Source organism: Sinocyclocheilus anshuiensis, unplaced genomic scaffold (assembly GCF_001515605.1).
Source record: "Sinocyclocheilus anshuiensis isolate Anshui unplaced genomic scaffold, SAMN03320099.WGS_v1.1 scaffold1231, whole genome shotgun sequence".
Taxonomy (NCBI): Eukaryota; Metazoa; Chordata; class Actinopteri; order Cypriniformes; family Cyprinidae; genus Sinocyclocheilus; species Sinocyclocheilus anshuiensis.
In genome coordinates, this window is record NW_015536698.1 from 1,737,565 (window position 1) to 1,754,046 (window position 16,482).

The window sequence follows — 16,482 nt, forward strand, 5'->3', positions numbered from 1 at the left end:
AGGCAAGATGAAAAGAAAAAATACCATCTAAACTTTTCTAAAGACAGTAAGTTCCCCTCAGACATACATTCATATAAACTCCTACACCTAAATGAATCGCGATTGGTTTAGCATCTCAACCGATTTGAATCGTCACATATTTTAATCGATTTTCAACCGGCTCGCAGTTAATCGTTACATCCCTATTCTTGACTGTTCAAAAAAAAGTATGTTGTATAAGTATGCATGTGTGTAAAATACAGTCCAGACATTACACTACCATGATGTGATTTTTTTTTTCAGCAAGGATGTATTTACATTTTAGTAACAATTTTAGTAAATAAGTTACAATTTAGTAAAAAAAAACAAAAACTGATATTACAAATTAATGATTATGTTCTCTAGAGTTTAAAATAGAAATGTTTTTAAAAATAAAGGTTAAGATAAACATGTTATACTGTAATCTGCATAATAGAAAGTCAAATGCTCTTTACAAAAAAAGGTAAAACAACGATGTTAAACGATTTTGAAGTTGGGGGAGAAAATGAGATGGAGGAAATTTTTATTCTGGAAATCCTTTTACAGGAATGTTATAGAAACCCATTCAAATTTCCTCTTTTAGACATAATCATCTTTATGTAAATATAAGGGACACAATTTCCTGTATACATTTGTCGTCCAAAAAGTATTTTATGAAAATGTATATTTAAAATTATTGCGCTCATTTCTCTGATGTGCTCCGTCTAATTGACAAACATGTACGTGTGTATTTGCTCAGTAAAGTCCAAATTTGTGTACTGTCAGAGTATATACTGAACTGGATAAAATACTTCTTGACTGTTCAAAAAAAAGTATGTTGTATAAGTATGCATGTGTGTAAAATACAGTCCAGACATTACACTACCATGATGTGATTTTTTTTTTCAGCAAGGATGTATTTACATTTTTAAGGCATACATGTTTAAGACTTCTGCATTTTTGCAAAAATAATTTATTTTTTCAAATAAATGCTGTTCTTTTGGACTTTCAATTCATAAAAAGAATCCTGAACAAAAATGTATATGGTTTCCACAAAAATATTAAGCAGCACAACAGCTTTCAACATAATAATAAGAAATGTTTCTTGAGCAGCAAAATCAGCATATTAGAATGATTTCTGAAGTATCATGTGACACTGTGAAGACTGGAGTAATGGTGCTGAAAATTCAGCTCTGCCATCATAAGAATACATTTCTATTTTAATATGCAAAGTTATTTTAAAATTTTAATAATATTACTGCACATATTGTACTGTAATACTGTATTTTTGATCAAATAAATGCAAGCTTGATGAGTGAAATCGTACCGACTTGACCGGTAAACATGAGTGTGAATAAACAATGACCAAATGTTAATTTTTGAGTGAACCATCCTTATGTAGAAATCTGTATTTTTACCATATTGCTTTACAGAGAATTGTGCATGGAATATTTGTTCTTTGTATTACAATTAGACTTGGAAAACATCTTAAGGACCTCGTTAATTCTGTTTTGTTCTTTGCCACAGTACATGGATCTAGTGTAATTGTGGCCTATACTTCTTGGGATTCATTTGAACAACAGCCGTTAGCAGCTATACAGTTAATGCCACAACATCCCAGCTGTGAGATGCAATAAGCCAAAAGGCCGATGAGGAGGCTGGGAGCATTCTACCAATACACTGAGGCTATTCTGTGACTCAGTCGGGCATAAAATTCGGCCTGCCTGACCCAGAGGTCGCAGAAAGGGCACAGAAAGGCTGTGCTAGGTGAGAGGGAGGCTGCTTCAGCAGAGTGAAGGAGAGAGGGAGAGGCCATTAGTCGATTAAGCTGGGGTGGAGCCATCAATATTCCACTGATGCCAATGAAAAGACACACTCGCGCAGTCTCGCATGAGAGGCTCGGGGCGAATAGCTTTAACTCTATCAGAGATATTGCAGTGCCTCACGGTGAGGGCTGCTATCGAATGTTACAGGCTAACTAACCACCACTTTGGCATCTATACTTTCCCAGCATTCTCTGGAATAGCTTTAACTCTATCAGAGATATTGCAGTGCCTCACGGTGAGGGCTGCTATCGAATGTTACAGGCTAACTAACCACCACTTTGGCATCTATACTTTCCCAGCATTCTCTGTGGATTGCAGAAGCAAGTGCCGGTGGCGTTCGAGGGGTGGGGGGCTGGGTTTTGGAGGGGAGATAAAAAGTGGTGGCGGTAATTAAGTGTCCGACTGGGCCCTGGCGGGGGTTGCCACGGCCGCAGGCGATGCTAATGAGCCCGTCCGCCGGTCAGTGCTACCTTATTAGCCGCCGGCCGACAATATGGTGGGAAGGACACGCTGCTACCGCCACCAGCCACGCATCGTCACGAGTGACTAACGCAGAACCAGAGGTGGGAAGTAATCCTGTTAATTAGGGGGCTCTCAGGATGACCATTCTATGCCTTGAAGAAAATGGGCAATCAGTCAAGGCAAAACTAAGATTCTGCAAATACAATCATATATCGATATGTCACGATTTATTTTCTTGCAATATTGCATCATCCTCAAGGTTCTCATATCGATCCTTGTTCATTCATATTGTTTCCCGCAGTTCAATTAATGAAGAAGCAGGAAGTCTAAATAAGCAAAAACTGGCAACCGGCGTTTCTCAGTGCGGTCTGAGACACTTCTATAGTAATGGAAAAAAGTGAATGGAACCGCATGAGAGAGTTTAACACTGACACCACAGATTACAACTCTCTCTCACTGAAATGCTGAGTCTCTCTCTCTCAGTCACAATTCAGTTATGATATAATGAAACGTCACAATGTATTAAATCGAGAGAAAAGTGTGAAAACCTCTTTATATATCATGATACACTATAAATCAATTCTGGTAACAAAGCAGACCACCCCCATTCTTACAACAATAAAACGTAACAAACATCAATTAAACAAAAACAGTTGTTGATCATGTTTGACTAAGGTTGGTAAAATAAAGTACTGTGAAATTCTTCTAACATCATACTGAATTCAAACACGGACAGCAAATATAAATATTTTAATAATTACTATTTTTTGGAATTAAAAAAAATAATTATTATATTCTTACCTAATGCATTGTCAAAATAAATTTCCATGGAATCAAAATGACCAATCTACATTCGCCATCAAAATAATTTCACATGCAAATCAGTTTTCTAAAATAAAAGTCTTAATAGCCAATAGGTCTGTCAATATTGACCAAACTGGTAATCAGAAGTGATCTAAATTTGGGAAAATTCACAATTAAATAAAAAAAAGCAAGAAGAAAAAGAAGATGTGAACAAGAGCATAGCATGCTTAGCATTTCAGAGCATAGCATTTCAAATAATTGAAAATGACATATACTTATATAAAAGATATATATCATATATATATATATATATATATATATATATATATATATATAAGGTTATATAGACATATATAAAAAACTGTACACGTATATGAATTTGTGAGTGTTTGTATGAATATATGAGTGTATGTCTATGTGTGAGTTAGTGAAAGTACAAAGGTAAAAATACAAAGTTTTTATAAAGTAGGGCTGAGTAGCACCAATTAACTCACAACATGACACATTAGATGTGGTCAAATTAAGGTGCTGTCACATGTTTCGAGTAAGGGCATACCATTTCTCGACACAGATTTCGCAGGCTTTCCACACAAATTCACGTGTAACCAACAGAAAATTGGTTGCTGTAAAAGTGACTTCTGTTTAAGCTGTGCTTTGTGCAACACTACACTATTGACAGTGGACAATTGATCTTTTTTGCAGGCAAATTTTGCTGAACTGCTTCTTACATTATTCTTACATTATTCTTATTATTCTAATATTAAATGATGTGCTCCTACACAGCTGACACTTATCATTTTCTGTCCACAAATTCCAGATTCTGTCATATTTGCTGATTCTTTAAAAATGTAAATTGTAATAGAGAAATTTTAAAGCAAATTACTCAACCTTACATAAAAGCGTTACTTGCAACAGTCGAGTAAAACACAGATGAACAAGCTAGTCTATTTTAATAGGATACTAGGTGTAATACTTACACTACATTAAATTATTATATTGTATGCTGTGATTCATAGTGATTTAGATCCCTTGTATCCAACACTCATATTAAACAAATCAGTCGCCTACAGTATTCCACATTAGCACAGGCCTTCTTCAGCGTGTATTAGCAAAGCATACTACATATTACCATCTGTGTGTTTTCTGCATGGCCTCAGCAGTCTGTGGGCACATTGGGCAGGGTGCCAGAGGTGAAACAGGAAGGAGATGTGTTCTTGGAAGAGATTGAGATAGTGTTGGCTTCCAGACCTCTGAAATTCCTCTTTGTAGATGAAGCACCCTTTTGCACTCTTGTTTATTTCCCCCAACTTCCATTTATAGACAGAGAGAGAAAAAAAAAAAAAGACAGCGCCTGGACTAGTAATCTCAGATGTACCATCAAAAAGTTGGCAGATCTGCATGTTCATAATCAACTGCGAGATGCTAACTAATGGCATCCATGGTACACTTCAGTGATGTTTCTTTAAGGGCATAAAAGTGGGGCATCGAGTACAGAGCTCAAAGGCCTTGAAGATTTTACATTTACAACAACGTGAAAAATGCTGAAACGAAAGGAAAATGGATGGTTCGCTGTGCCCGCACACTCACAAACATACGATAATAAGTAAGGCTCTGTGTACATAGCACGGGGACAGGAAGCAGGGGTGGATTCAGCTAGGTGCTATGACGCTAACACCACAATATGCTGTTGCTACAGCATTACTGCCGCCTACTCAGATAGACAGCATGCACACAGGTTAGAGCTGACAGGGAAACTCTCCAACTACTGTAAATCACACTTTGTCCCAGTAGCTCAGGCGAGGGATGTAGCCAAGCTTGACTAGCCAGCCACCCAGAAAGACAGAGAGAGAGAGAGAGCGAGAATATGAGGGGGTGTGTGAGAGTGGAGGAGGTATGTGTGCGGCTTGAGGGGGTTGAAGTAAAGGGATGGCTTTTTTACAGTGATACCGTGATTCAGTGATACCGGGTTGACAGCAGCTTGGCAGTGGCGCCCACGGCACTGCCTGCATGGATCCAAGCCTGTCACTCAAGACAAGGGCACTAATCAGGATTGGTCCCGGTTTCTTCCTGAAGAATGGGGGTGGCAGTTTTGCAGCCATTAGAGCTGGAGAGGAGAGTGGGGGATAGAGCGGTGGCACAGCAGGAGAGGCTAACCTCATTTACATGCAGGTCCTGGAAGAGAGGGAGCTGATTCCTTTTCCAATCTCCATGTTAAACGGTGGCCGGGGCGGCCGATGGTCAGTGCCGCATTGTTCGGTCCTAGTGCTCTTTGTCACGCAGATAGCCATCTCGCTTTTTACGTAGGTAAAGACATATGAGCGAGATAACGCCGACGGCACCCACGTATAACTGAAAACGTGCCGTGTCAGAGGAGTAAACGGGAATAGTTGTTCACCTCTCCCCTTTCGTTCGCTTCACGTCAGTGTAACCAGGAGCTTCTAATTCAACCCTACAGTATCTGGGTGACAAATGATTGCAAAAAAAATTATCACTATGACAACCATAACTGTGCCTTTGGAGAGCGCATCGAGCCAACATTTTGAGCCTAACCTTAGTGCTTCGTTTAAGAGTCTCTGCATAGACAATGACTAAATGACAACAAGGGTAAACTGTGCCCGCTGAAATACGAGTGTGACTTACAGCTGTGGGGGACTGACTGAGAGAGGAACAAAAAAAAACAGTCCACTGTGCGTGCCAAATGGGGACGTATTTATAGAGAGTAATTGGGATAATCTATAAAACCATAATGAAGAAATGCATAAAGATCTTCAGCTGAGCAAACAGCAGAATTATAGTCTGAATCAACACCATGCTGTAAAACAGTTCACTCAAACTACATCACAGCCAGTCAATATTGGCGCATAAAACGAGGGCTCCACCAATATTGAAATTCTACTACTGATACTGAGAGGCCAACAATGCTGACAAACTGATCAATGCGATATTATAAATATTGAATGAAAAAATTACAAACTGAACCTGAACCTGATATAAAACGTTTAAGTACTAAAATTAAAATTGCTTCGATTATTATGTACAGCAGGAGTTTCCAAACATTTTTGTCAGTCAACACATTTCTGTATTTAATTTAACATTATTTTATGACTTATTCATTAGCTTTTCATCAACTTACAAACCCCAGTTGGGGAAACACCTAAACGAGTGTCGCGTCAGTCTTTTTGTGTGAAGGAAAAGCTTGATGCTTTGCATAAAATAAGTGATTTCATTAACAAAGATACAGAATATAAATACTATGGATGTTAAAATATGTCCTCAGAGCTGTTTACTGTTTATTTATGGGCAGGTTATGGAGGCAGTCACAGCATATTTCGGCTAGAGTGAAACGCAGGGTGGCGGATTTAGCTGTTCGCAGTTCCTCACCGAACACGATTCCAGCTCGGGCACGAGAACCAGCGCAATTACAGTGGAAACAGGATAACAGAGACTGGTCGATTGCATGTGAATTACTTCTGTTTCATATTTAATTTTTACTTCTAATGTTATTTAAACACGTTTAAATATAGGCAATATGTATGGCCCACGTATTAAAAACGATATAAAATATGCTATGCTGTAAAATTATATAAATAAAGGACCTTTCATGCAAACCAGTCATTGTGTGGAGTATTTTACAAAAGTTTAGAGGATTTAAATTAATCTGTAAAAATTAATTCATGTCTGAAGTAAAAAATTATTTAGTATTATAGTAAAAATGAATCAACCCATTAGCTGGGTTAAATAAACAACACAATTTGCTGAGTAAAATTAAGCCAAAATGTGTTCAGTCCGATATTTACCCAGCCCTTGGGTTAAAAATAACCCAAATTAGGTTGTTTTAACCCAGTGTTTTTTAGAGTGTTTAAATAAAATATAAAATACTAAAATAACATTAACGGCCAATACGGTGCTGTATATATTATGCATCCCTACTAGGGGTGTGCGATATTGACAAAATATAATATCTCGATATTTTCTGGGATTTTATCGATGACGATAATTAGACGATATTTTGCTGAGTGTGTTATTGTGCTGGTACCTTAAGGACTGCCGAAGACAGCTGACTCATAATGGCTTCACGTAATGTATGCGTGCGCTCTGTAGGGATTTTTTTAATGGGTTTTTGCAAAATACTCGATAATGTCAAATCGCACATCGTTAAAACAACAAATACGATATTATCGCAGACTATATATATCGCACACCCCTAATCCCTACATAAAATTGCTTTGACTTAACTAATTTCATTGTCATAGTAAGTAACATTTATATCTTTAGTTCTTAGTTCTAGATCTTATTTGTTATTTTTGACCCTTTTAATCTAATTTAGTCTGTGTAGTCTAGTCTAGTCCTGTGTTGTTTTTATGTAGCACTATTGTCCTGGAGGAACACTGTTTAGTTTCAGTGAGTACAAGCTGTATATGGTTGAAATGACATACCACTCTGACTAGTCATGTAGCTGATGCTTTTATTTACCTTTGAGGGTACCCTTCCAGTGACAAGCTGTTGTACCCGTAAATCTCCAATTTTTTCACTTTTTTTTTTCTAACAGTGTGCAAACCTGCAACCTTTCAGTTGCCAACCCAGATTTTTAGCCAAGATGGCTGTACCGTCCATTCACTCAGAGTATTAGAATAGTGTAACAAGGTTTAACAGTGAACGAACAGGTATTCCCTGAGCCCCCCACCAACATCCAGGTAGACTCCCCAGACCAATACTAAACAGCTACCGACCTCGTCGTAACAACTAAACATGAATACCGGAGCTTTGCATCAAGGTTGGGAGTAATCAAACGTACTGTGAAGTCATCTGCAAATGCGAAGGACATTTTTTACACGAGGGGCTGAGCAGGTCTCAGACACTCACCTACGTTTTAAGCCTCGTAAATCAGCATAAGACATAGTGACAATAGCTTTCACAGAGATGACTTCACATCATGAATATAATATATCTCGCCTTTGTAAAGCAGCCAAACACCTCTACACTTGCCAATGATATACCATTTCCCTGGAGCCTGTCAATACCTCAGTGTGCCACTACTCTGTGTCTGTTTCCTTCCTGGCACTTTTAATCTTCTCAGCTATAAAACAGCCCCGTCTCCAGAAAAACCCTTGGAGCACAGCTGCTAGTTCGCTAGTTAAACTCAGTAACATTGCTTATGTTCTCTGTGCTGGACAGTGAAGTCTATCTTAGAGACGTGACAGGTGAAGTTAGCCTTGTGCTTGGAGAATACCCAAATTTCAAAGCCTCATCAAGCACACTTTCTTGGGAATGGAGGAAAATGGAATTTGACTGAGTTTCGATTATATATTAACACATTTTTCACATTTAGCCTAGGCGTACTGAGCTCAATGAAATCCCGACAAGCGTATACATATAACCGGTTCCATTACAAAACTACATTGGGGTCCCAATGTATCTTGATGCTAATGATGACAATGATAGCAATTACCATTGTGATTATTGTTGTGTAATTACTATGATTATGATAGCCGCATAATTGTGAGAGTAAATTGTCTAGTTGAATCAAACTTGCCATTTTTGGCGCTACTTTGTTGGTGTGGAATCAGCCTTCCCAATCACAACAAGAAAAAAAAAACATCAACTAGCCATTATGGTAACAGAACTGATCAGGACTGGGGACAGTCTATTAAAGCTAAATACACTCAATAATTGTTGCCATCTGGAGTCCATTTCAAGGTGGAGAAAGAAAACAAAAACAATCCATTCGATTCTATTAAACATCATTTGGTTTGAAAAAGAAACTGGTGTAACCAACCTCATGGCTTCAAGGAACTTCGAATCAAGTGGTCAAAATTTTGGCTGCAAGTGAATCAAAATAATCAATGGCTAAAAACAGTAAAAAGTCTGTTTATAGTCTGTATGCACTACGTGATTCAAAATGAATAAATTGCACTCTATTCTGTCTGTTCTACTACACATGGAGCACACATGGGGCTCAAGCTCAGCAGTTTGCAGCATGTGTGCACTTCACACAAAGTAATGAAAAATGTATTAAAACTACTGTCAAAAAATAATAATAACTTCAGAGTTTAATGTTAAGAAAGTTTTCCGGGTCAGTGACTAAATTAAGAGAGAAATATATTGCTATTATAATATTACAGTGTAAAATTCTAAATTCAAATTTGCAATCATTAATCATAAATACATATCTTAAAAGAAATGAATCAGGAATCTCCACTTTAGCAGCACTTACAGTACATACACCAAAATCAAACAATAATTTTTAACTGGTCTTTATCCAATGTTCAGATTTATTTTTAGGAAATGTATGCAAATTAGTACATATTTAACTGCAGTTATTACTGTAATCAATAAACTGGAGACGCATATTGATGTCCATTAGTTACATTTTTTACACCCGTTACCTGGATTGCATTGTCTTTATCATGTAATATAATATAATATAATACAATATAATATAATATAATATAATATAATAGTTTGACTAGGTTCCAAAAACCAGTGTGAATGTAAAGTCGTAATGTTCCTTTAGCCTTGATATATATATAAGCAGCAGCAGCAACATATGGGGCTTACATATTATTTATCATGTTACAAATCATATTTCCCAGTATTTGACAAAACAATCTGAATATTATTATTTTTTCTGTGGCTCTATAGTGATTAGGCACATGGTATTTACCACTGAAGCAACTGGCTCCAAAAAACGTGTGGCCATGAACCACAATGAGCAAAGACGGCAGCAAGCAGGTCAAGTACAGAGGAGTCACACGCCAGCCAAGCAACTGCCATTCAGATGAATGGGAATGACAACATATAGCTTTTTCCAGGTATTATTGACCTTCCCACTTCCAAGGCCTCCTCTAAAATATGACAATTCAAATTCAGTTTTAAAAACTGACAGTGGCTTGCCTCTTCTCATTCCCTGTCAAGTGAACAGACTGCTCTTTGATTCTGCCCAGTAAGCCTCATCTCATCTTAAGACAGACCCAGAGTACTGACTCATAAATCAAATCACAGTTTGGCACAGTTCTGCAGCCTGGGCCTGCGTCAGACCTGTCTGTTCGATCCCTTGTGCGGTGTGGCCCAGTGTTAGCAGCCTGTTAAAGGTCTATCCTTGAGGGGATGGATTCACTTGTGTGGTACAACAACACAGGAAAGTGCCTGAAGCTCTCCAGGAGCTCCCCCCACCCTTCCCCAGCTGAACCAGCGAGCTGTTCCTTATGAACCACTGCCAGCAGAATGCCTGCTATGAGCTGGTTATTACTCAGTGCTGGGCCGCCACTAGCCAAAGGGCTGCTCTCCGAGCTGTAGATCTCCATGTTGTGACTTTTCAACATGTGGAAAATCGTTAGCCGGCTCAGGCACTTTTATTCCATACAGGCTTTGACTGAAACTTGGGTGGGTGAAACATTGTGTTCAGTAGTGTTGTCACGGTTTCTTTTGACAACACTAGTGTTCAGACTTTTTTTATTCAGAGTCTGTAGTGCTTCATTAAAACATATATGGACACAAGGTGTGTCCTATAGTTAGGAAAAAAAGATTACCAAATGAGCATGTTGATTAACTACAGGCTCAGAAAGATCGATGGACAGGTTCAGAGCACAACAGTAAGGCGTTTTTTTTTTCTTTGTCTGTTTAATGTTTAAGGTTTAATATATTTTAAAATAGTACTTATTCATATGATGGCAAAGCTGTACTCCAGTCTTGAGTGTCACATGATCCTTCAGAAATCATTCTAATACACTGATCTACTGCTCAAGAAACATTTATTATTATAATTTGAAAACAGTTGTGCTTTTTAATATTTTTGTAGAAACCGTGATAAATGTTGTTTATGATTCTTTAATGTAAAGTTAAAAAACAGCATTTATTTGAATTTGAATTTTTTTTGTACTTAGGTTTTGATCAATTTGATGCATCCTGAATAAAAAACTGACCCCAAACTTTTGAACAGTAGGCTAATGTATATTCACACTTCAAATTTTAAAAACAAAAGCATGTCAAATAAATATTATAGTTTAAAATGATTTTTAAAATTGATTTCAAAATGATTTTAAATATTATTATACATTTTCTACACATTTAAATTGAATTTAAAAGAAGGAGATAATATTCAATATTAACAGCTGACCTGTATAATAGATTATACAGTTAATATGATCACCCAAGAAACACCAAGAATTCCTAAACACCGATGATGACTATGAAAACATTTCTGAGTGGCTTGTAATTTTAAATCCATTTACACTGACGCTACCAAGACGATCCAAATCATTCTTAGAATGTTGTCAAAACCTCATCTGTGTTAAGCCAGCTAGATAATTTTAGCTGGCTAACAAGTTTAAAAAGTTGACAAGCAAAGTTAGCAACCAAATGGTACAGAAAAGCAAATGTTTCTGTTTGCAAAGTGTAAAAATGTAAATGCATGATCAAAACATATAAGATATAGTGCAGACTCAATAGAGCAAGCGGTCCTTCCCAACCTTACTGCTGAGCCCTGAGCTTGGCTTCAAGACTGATTCAGTGCTTTCATAGGCTACTTCGTGGTTTGTCATTTTAAAGATGAACCTTCTTACACGTGACGAGCCTAGTCCGTTACAATCATCGAGCCATACAAAAATTGTCTTAATTATGTCACCACAGTGCCTTTGACTGAGCACTCACAGCTAGACTACACCTGTGATGAAAGCCAGGCGATCCAGCTAGCCAAATTAATCTAAATGTTCTGGTTCAGTATGCCTGGCTGAAGCCCCTTTCTGTGTAAGCACTTGTTCAGGAGAGCATCCACCACCCTTCCCCTGCCCTTTAATTCATTTCTGAGAGGAAAGCCTGTGTATCATTATTCGCTTGAGCTCAAATGGGCAGACACCGGTGAGAGAGCCTGATCAAGTTGGTGGGGCAGGGGGAAGAAAGAGGAGGAGGAGGAAGAGGAGGAGGGGGTATTCTTGGCAGATTTTCCCTACAAATCAGATGCCAAGAGTGAAATGGAAACCTCCCCTCATTTTCCTTTCCCCTTAATCCAATGTTTTCAAGCCCAAGCCCAGCCAAGGTCATTATAATCATAGATGAGTGGAAAGGAGCCAGTGACCCACCATTACGGTAAGGTGGAGAGCCACCCAGTCGCACACACTCTGCCGTCAGTCTGTAATGGAGAGCTGAAATCCGTGCAATGCTCCAATTCCTCCATTTGCAAATGCAGATAACCTTAAAAATCTTGTGTGTATAATGGAAATGGCCGGCTCCCATAGGGAGACATTTTAGCTGATGGCAAAGGTCAGGGTGAAAGAATGATACGGGCTATGTACTTGCACAAAATGGATGCTTGCGAGTAAGACAAAGAACCAGCAGAAAAGGAGAAAAAGAGGTAACCTCAGTCGACCTCTACACCTCAGAGTGGAAATCTGAGGAAACCAGCTTAAAAAGACAGGAACATTTTAACCTAGGCTCCCTTTTTGCGATTAGTTTACTGGAAGTTTGCTGAACTGTGACCTGCAGTTTGAACAAAATATGCATTCTGGAAAAAGGAGTGTGCAACAGTGTTATACAGGCCGTGGTTCTGTAATACCAGTGGTTAGCACTAAAGCTAAAGGTCATATTTAACTGTCAAGAAGATCATCAGACTGTATCAAGGCCCTCTTGCAGGTCTTGACCCATGCGCATCGTGACGCAAGCACTCCTGAACTCAGATATGTATTCTTGAGAAAAGGAAGTGAAAGATACACTTGCAAAAGGATATGCCACAGCCTTTACACGGAAACGTTCGCCGAAAAGAAAAACGGCAGATGCCTGGCACGTTAAGAGCACACAAACAGTTGCAGCACACAAGTTCCACTGTCCTGAACTCAAACTTTAAATTTAGATCAACAATTGTGCTTGTCGTCTGCCTCTCTGCTCACAGGTGTTAAAGCGAAATGAACACAAACAGAACGTAATGAAACGTGACATCACGCTGCGTGGAGCGCCACCAAACTTCAGACGAGCTTTTGCTGAGTGGGTGATTTTGAGAGGTGGGACAAATGGCAGTAGATATTATGTCTAGTTTCTAAACAACCATGACTGGAAGAAAGTTATTAAAGTTATGAAAAGAAAATGATCATTTATTTTAATATTAAGGTTTATGTACCATACCCTGAGTTTCTGTTACTAAATAACTTTATATGTTTATTTAACAAGTTAAGTTTGATGAATACGTTTAGTTACAACACTTCATCATTATAATATAGTGGTTTATATCCTGCATTTCTATTAAAAAATGTTTTCCTCACTGTTGAATTTTAACATCTAAACGATTTCATAAAACTCAATAATTCCACATAATTTCCTTCTACATGTTGTTACATTGTAAAACAATTCACTAAACCCACCAAAAAGTGTCGTTATTTTAAAAACAAATCAAAGTGGTTCCAAAGTGACAACTTTGAACTGCATTAACTACTGATGGAAGAGTTAAAAGCGAGTAGAAATGACATAAATGACTGTGACAAGTTCAATGGATGTAAACAAACATGTTTGGCATTATGAAGAAACATCAGCACAATGCAATGCTGCTAGAATACAAGCAGAAAATTCCAGAGAGCAGCAAAAGCCAGTGTCTCAGACTTTAAAAAAAAAAAAAAGTCCCAAAAGGCGCCGTTTCGCGTTTGAATGGCATCACGCACAAAGATGCATTATGAGCGCTTGCTTTCGTGCACTTAAAGCGCCACCGTGCCACATTTCGCCAATTCCTCTGATCGATGTTTTCCACACTCTACACATCATGTCCCCTCTAGCGGCCGGCTCACGCAACTACAGTCGTTATTAGCGAGCTGATAAAAGCACAATGTTAACATCCAGCTACACAGGGTCAAATGAACAAATTTCGCGATTAGTAATCCCAAACGCAACCCGTGCAAAACAGCGCAAACCGTGAGATTTCCGTCGCACGAGCTTCGAAGCGAGAGAAAACGCGTTTCGCCTTTCGTGCGTTATTGATCGCAGACTGTCTGCAATGAATGGCTGCATGAGGAAGGAAAAAAACCCTGAACTTCAGGTGACCGACCATGGCTTTGACACAGGCAGCCTGCAGACACGAACCTCGCTGAACTGGGAGGGGTGGAAGAAAATACCTCAATTTAAAAAAATCCCGCTCGACAAACGAAAGAAAAAAGTCGCGCGCACACACACACGACACGAAGTTGTACGAACGTCTTTTAGGACGCATTTCGAAGTTGCGGGCTGCTGCTAGATAGCGCTGGAGCTAAGTAACGTTAAAGGCAGGGGCACGGATAGAAGGCTGAGTCTGGCTCTCAGTCTGATCCGACTGACCCTTCATTTTATTGCGGCCAGATCCTCAGAACCTCCCCTTTCCCTTCCGCGCGTCTCTGCCTCGCTCGCACGGACACATATAAGAAAAGACGCGCGGCCATTAGCGCCAAATAAGCGGCGATAACGCGAGCTTTACTGGCCGCAACCTTTAGGCGGAACGGGACCTTTATCGATTATCTGCAATTAAAGGCACCGCTAGTGCGCTCGCTCCGCTAGCCCCCTCATCGCCAACATGGCTGCCTAGCACAGACCTAAAAAAAGGAGAAATAACCTCCGCCGTGCCTTTGTCCGTTTCACCTCTTTAACCCTAAACTACTGCGCAAAACACACGGAGACGCGCTAAAATCGCGCCGAACGAGAAAACGACTTACGTGAAGGCAGGCGCTTGGGTTGCTCCTGTTTCCTCCTTGGCATTTTCCCCCTTTTATCACATTCTCCTTCTTGTTTAGGGATAAGAAGAAAAAAGGTCTTTTCCCATTGAAATTTTGCGAGGGAGCCTGATGGCAGGGACTTGTCGTGCACCTGGCTGTCCTCGGTTAAGTGTATTGTTGGGAACAGGGAAGAGTAGAGGAGGAGGTGCTGTTGTTGTTGCCGTGTCTTGACTATGGCTGCTCTCTGTAAGTGTGTGTCTCCGAGCCCCTAACTAACACTAATGCAGGGATCAAAGGGCAGCAACAGCAGAGCGCGCTCACTCACTCACTCACTCACTCACTCCCTCGCTCACAGAGAGAGGAGATCGCCCGACAGAGCAACGAGAAAGGGACAAGGTGCCCCCAAGCTTTCAGGGTGTATCCTTGACTGACCACGAAGGATTTTTTTTTTTATATTTATATAGAAAATGGATTCTGACTAATTACGGCTTGGGAAAAAAAAAACTTTTTTTTTTTTTAAATAATGTAATGATATAAAAGGACAATAGGTTTAAAATTAATGAAAAAAAATCGTCATATTTTTTTTTCATCAATTATTTTTTAGAAATGTTTGAATCTGAGTTGACAGAAACCCCTACATCACTGCAATTAATTTTAAGGTCGATGTAGCCTAATGATATAAATGTAAAATGGGATTTAAAATTAATAACCATATTTAAAATTTATTTATTTATATATTTAAGTGCTTTTTATAAATGTTTGGTTGAGTCAAGTCAGTACAATTCCTTTTAATTGATGTAATGCTACAAATTTAAAATAGAATTTACAGTAACACTTTACAATATGGTCTGTTTGTAAACATTAGTAGTGGTTAACATTAACTAACAGTGAAAATACTTTGAAAGCATTTATCAATATTAGCTAGCCTTTTATTAGTTTCAGTATTTACTAATATGATTATTAAAATCAAAAGTTGTACCTGTTAATATTATTTAATCAGCCTGAGCTACCATGAACTAACAATTAAGAGTTGTATTTTTTTATTAACTAACATTAATTAATGATTAATAAATACTGTAACAAATGTATTGCTCATTGTTATTTAATGAATTAACTAACATTAACTAATTGGACCGTATTCTAGTGTGTTACGGAATTTACAGTTAGCATATTATCTCATTTTAAGATTGTATTATTTTTTATGATTATTATTATTACTACTAATACTATAATTTTATTTATTAATGTTAAATGTCCTGGCTAGCAATTGAATTATACTGATTCTGAGTTTCCGTACAACTGATATTGTAATATAGACATATGTTATTCCGTAACACTTTACAATAATGCTTCATTTATTAACATTAGTCAACTACATTAGTTAACAAGAAATAACAATGGAAGTTATTATTAATGTTAATTTCAGCATTTACTAATACACAGCTCTATCTTTTAATATTATTATTAGCTAACATGAACTAACAGAACTAACAGTTGTTGTATTATTATTAACATTAAAAAAGATTAATAAACACGGTAACTAATGTATTGCCCATTGTTATTTAATGTTAGATAATGCATTAATTCATTTGAACTAATGGGACCTTATATTCATACAGATTATTCATACAGGAATGTCTTTTTTCTATCAAATAAAAATAAAAGCTTCATTTTTTTATTAAATTTTATTGTATGGTAACAACCATAATGTGACTAAATCATAATTTGATTAA

The 16,482-nt window shown here is 38.0% G+C and overlaps 1 protein-coding gene across 5 annotated transcripts in view; it reads right to left on the reverse strand.

The window, feature by feature from the left end:
- Positions 1-15,183, reverse strand: part of LOC107654937 (zinc finger protein 827) — a 95,510-nt gene extending 80,327 nt beyond the window's left edge. For all 5 annotated transcript variants that reach the window (XM_016442287.1, XM_016442279.1, XM_016442270.1 and 2 more), the window contains exon 1: positions 14,750-15,183. In XM_016442287.1, coding sequence (XP_016297773.1) covers positions 14,750-14,792 — 43 coding nt within the window. In that variant the 5' untranslated portion in view covers positions 14,793-15,183. The remainder of the gene's footprint in view (positions 1-14,749) is intronic.
- Positions 15,184-16,482: the final 1,299 nt, after the last annotated feature.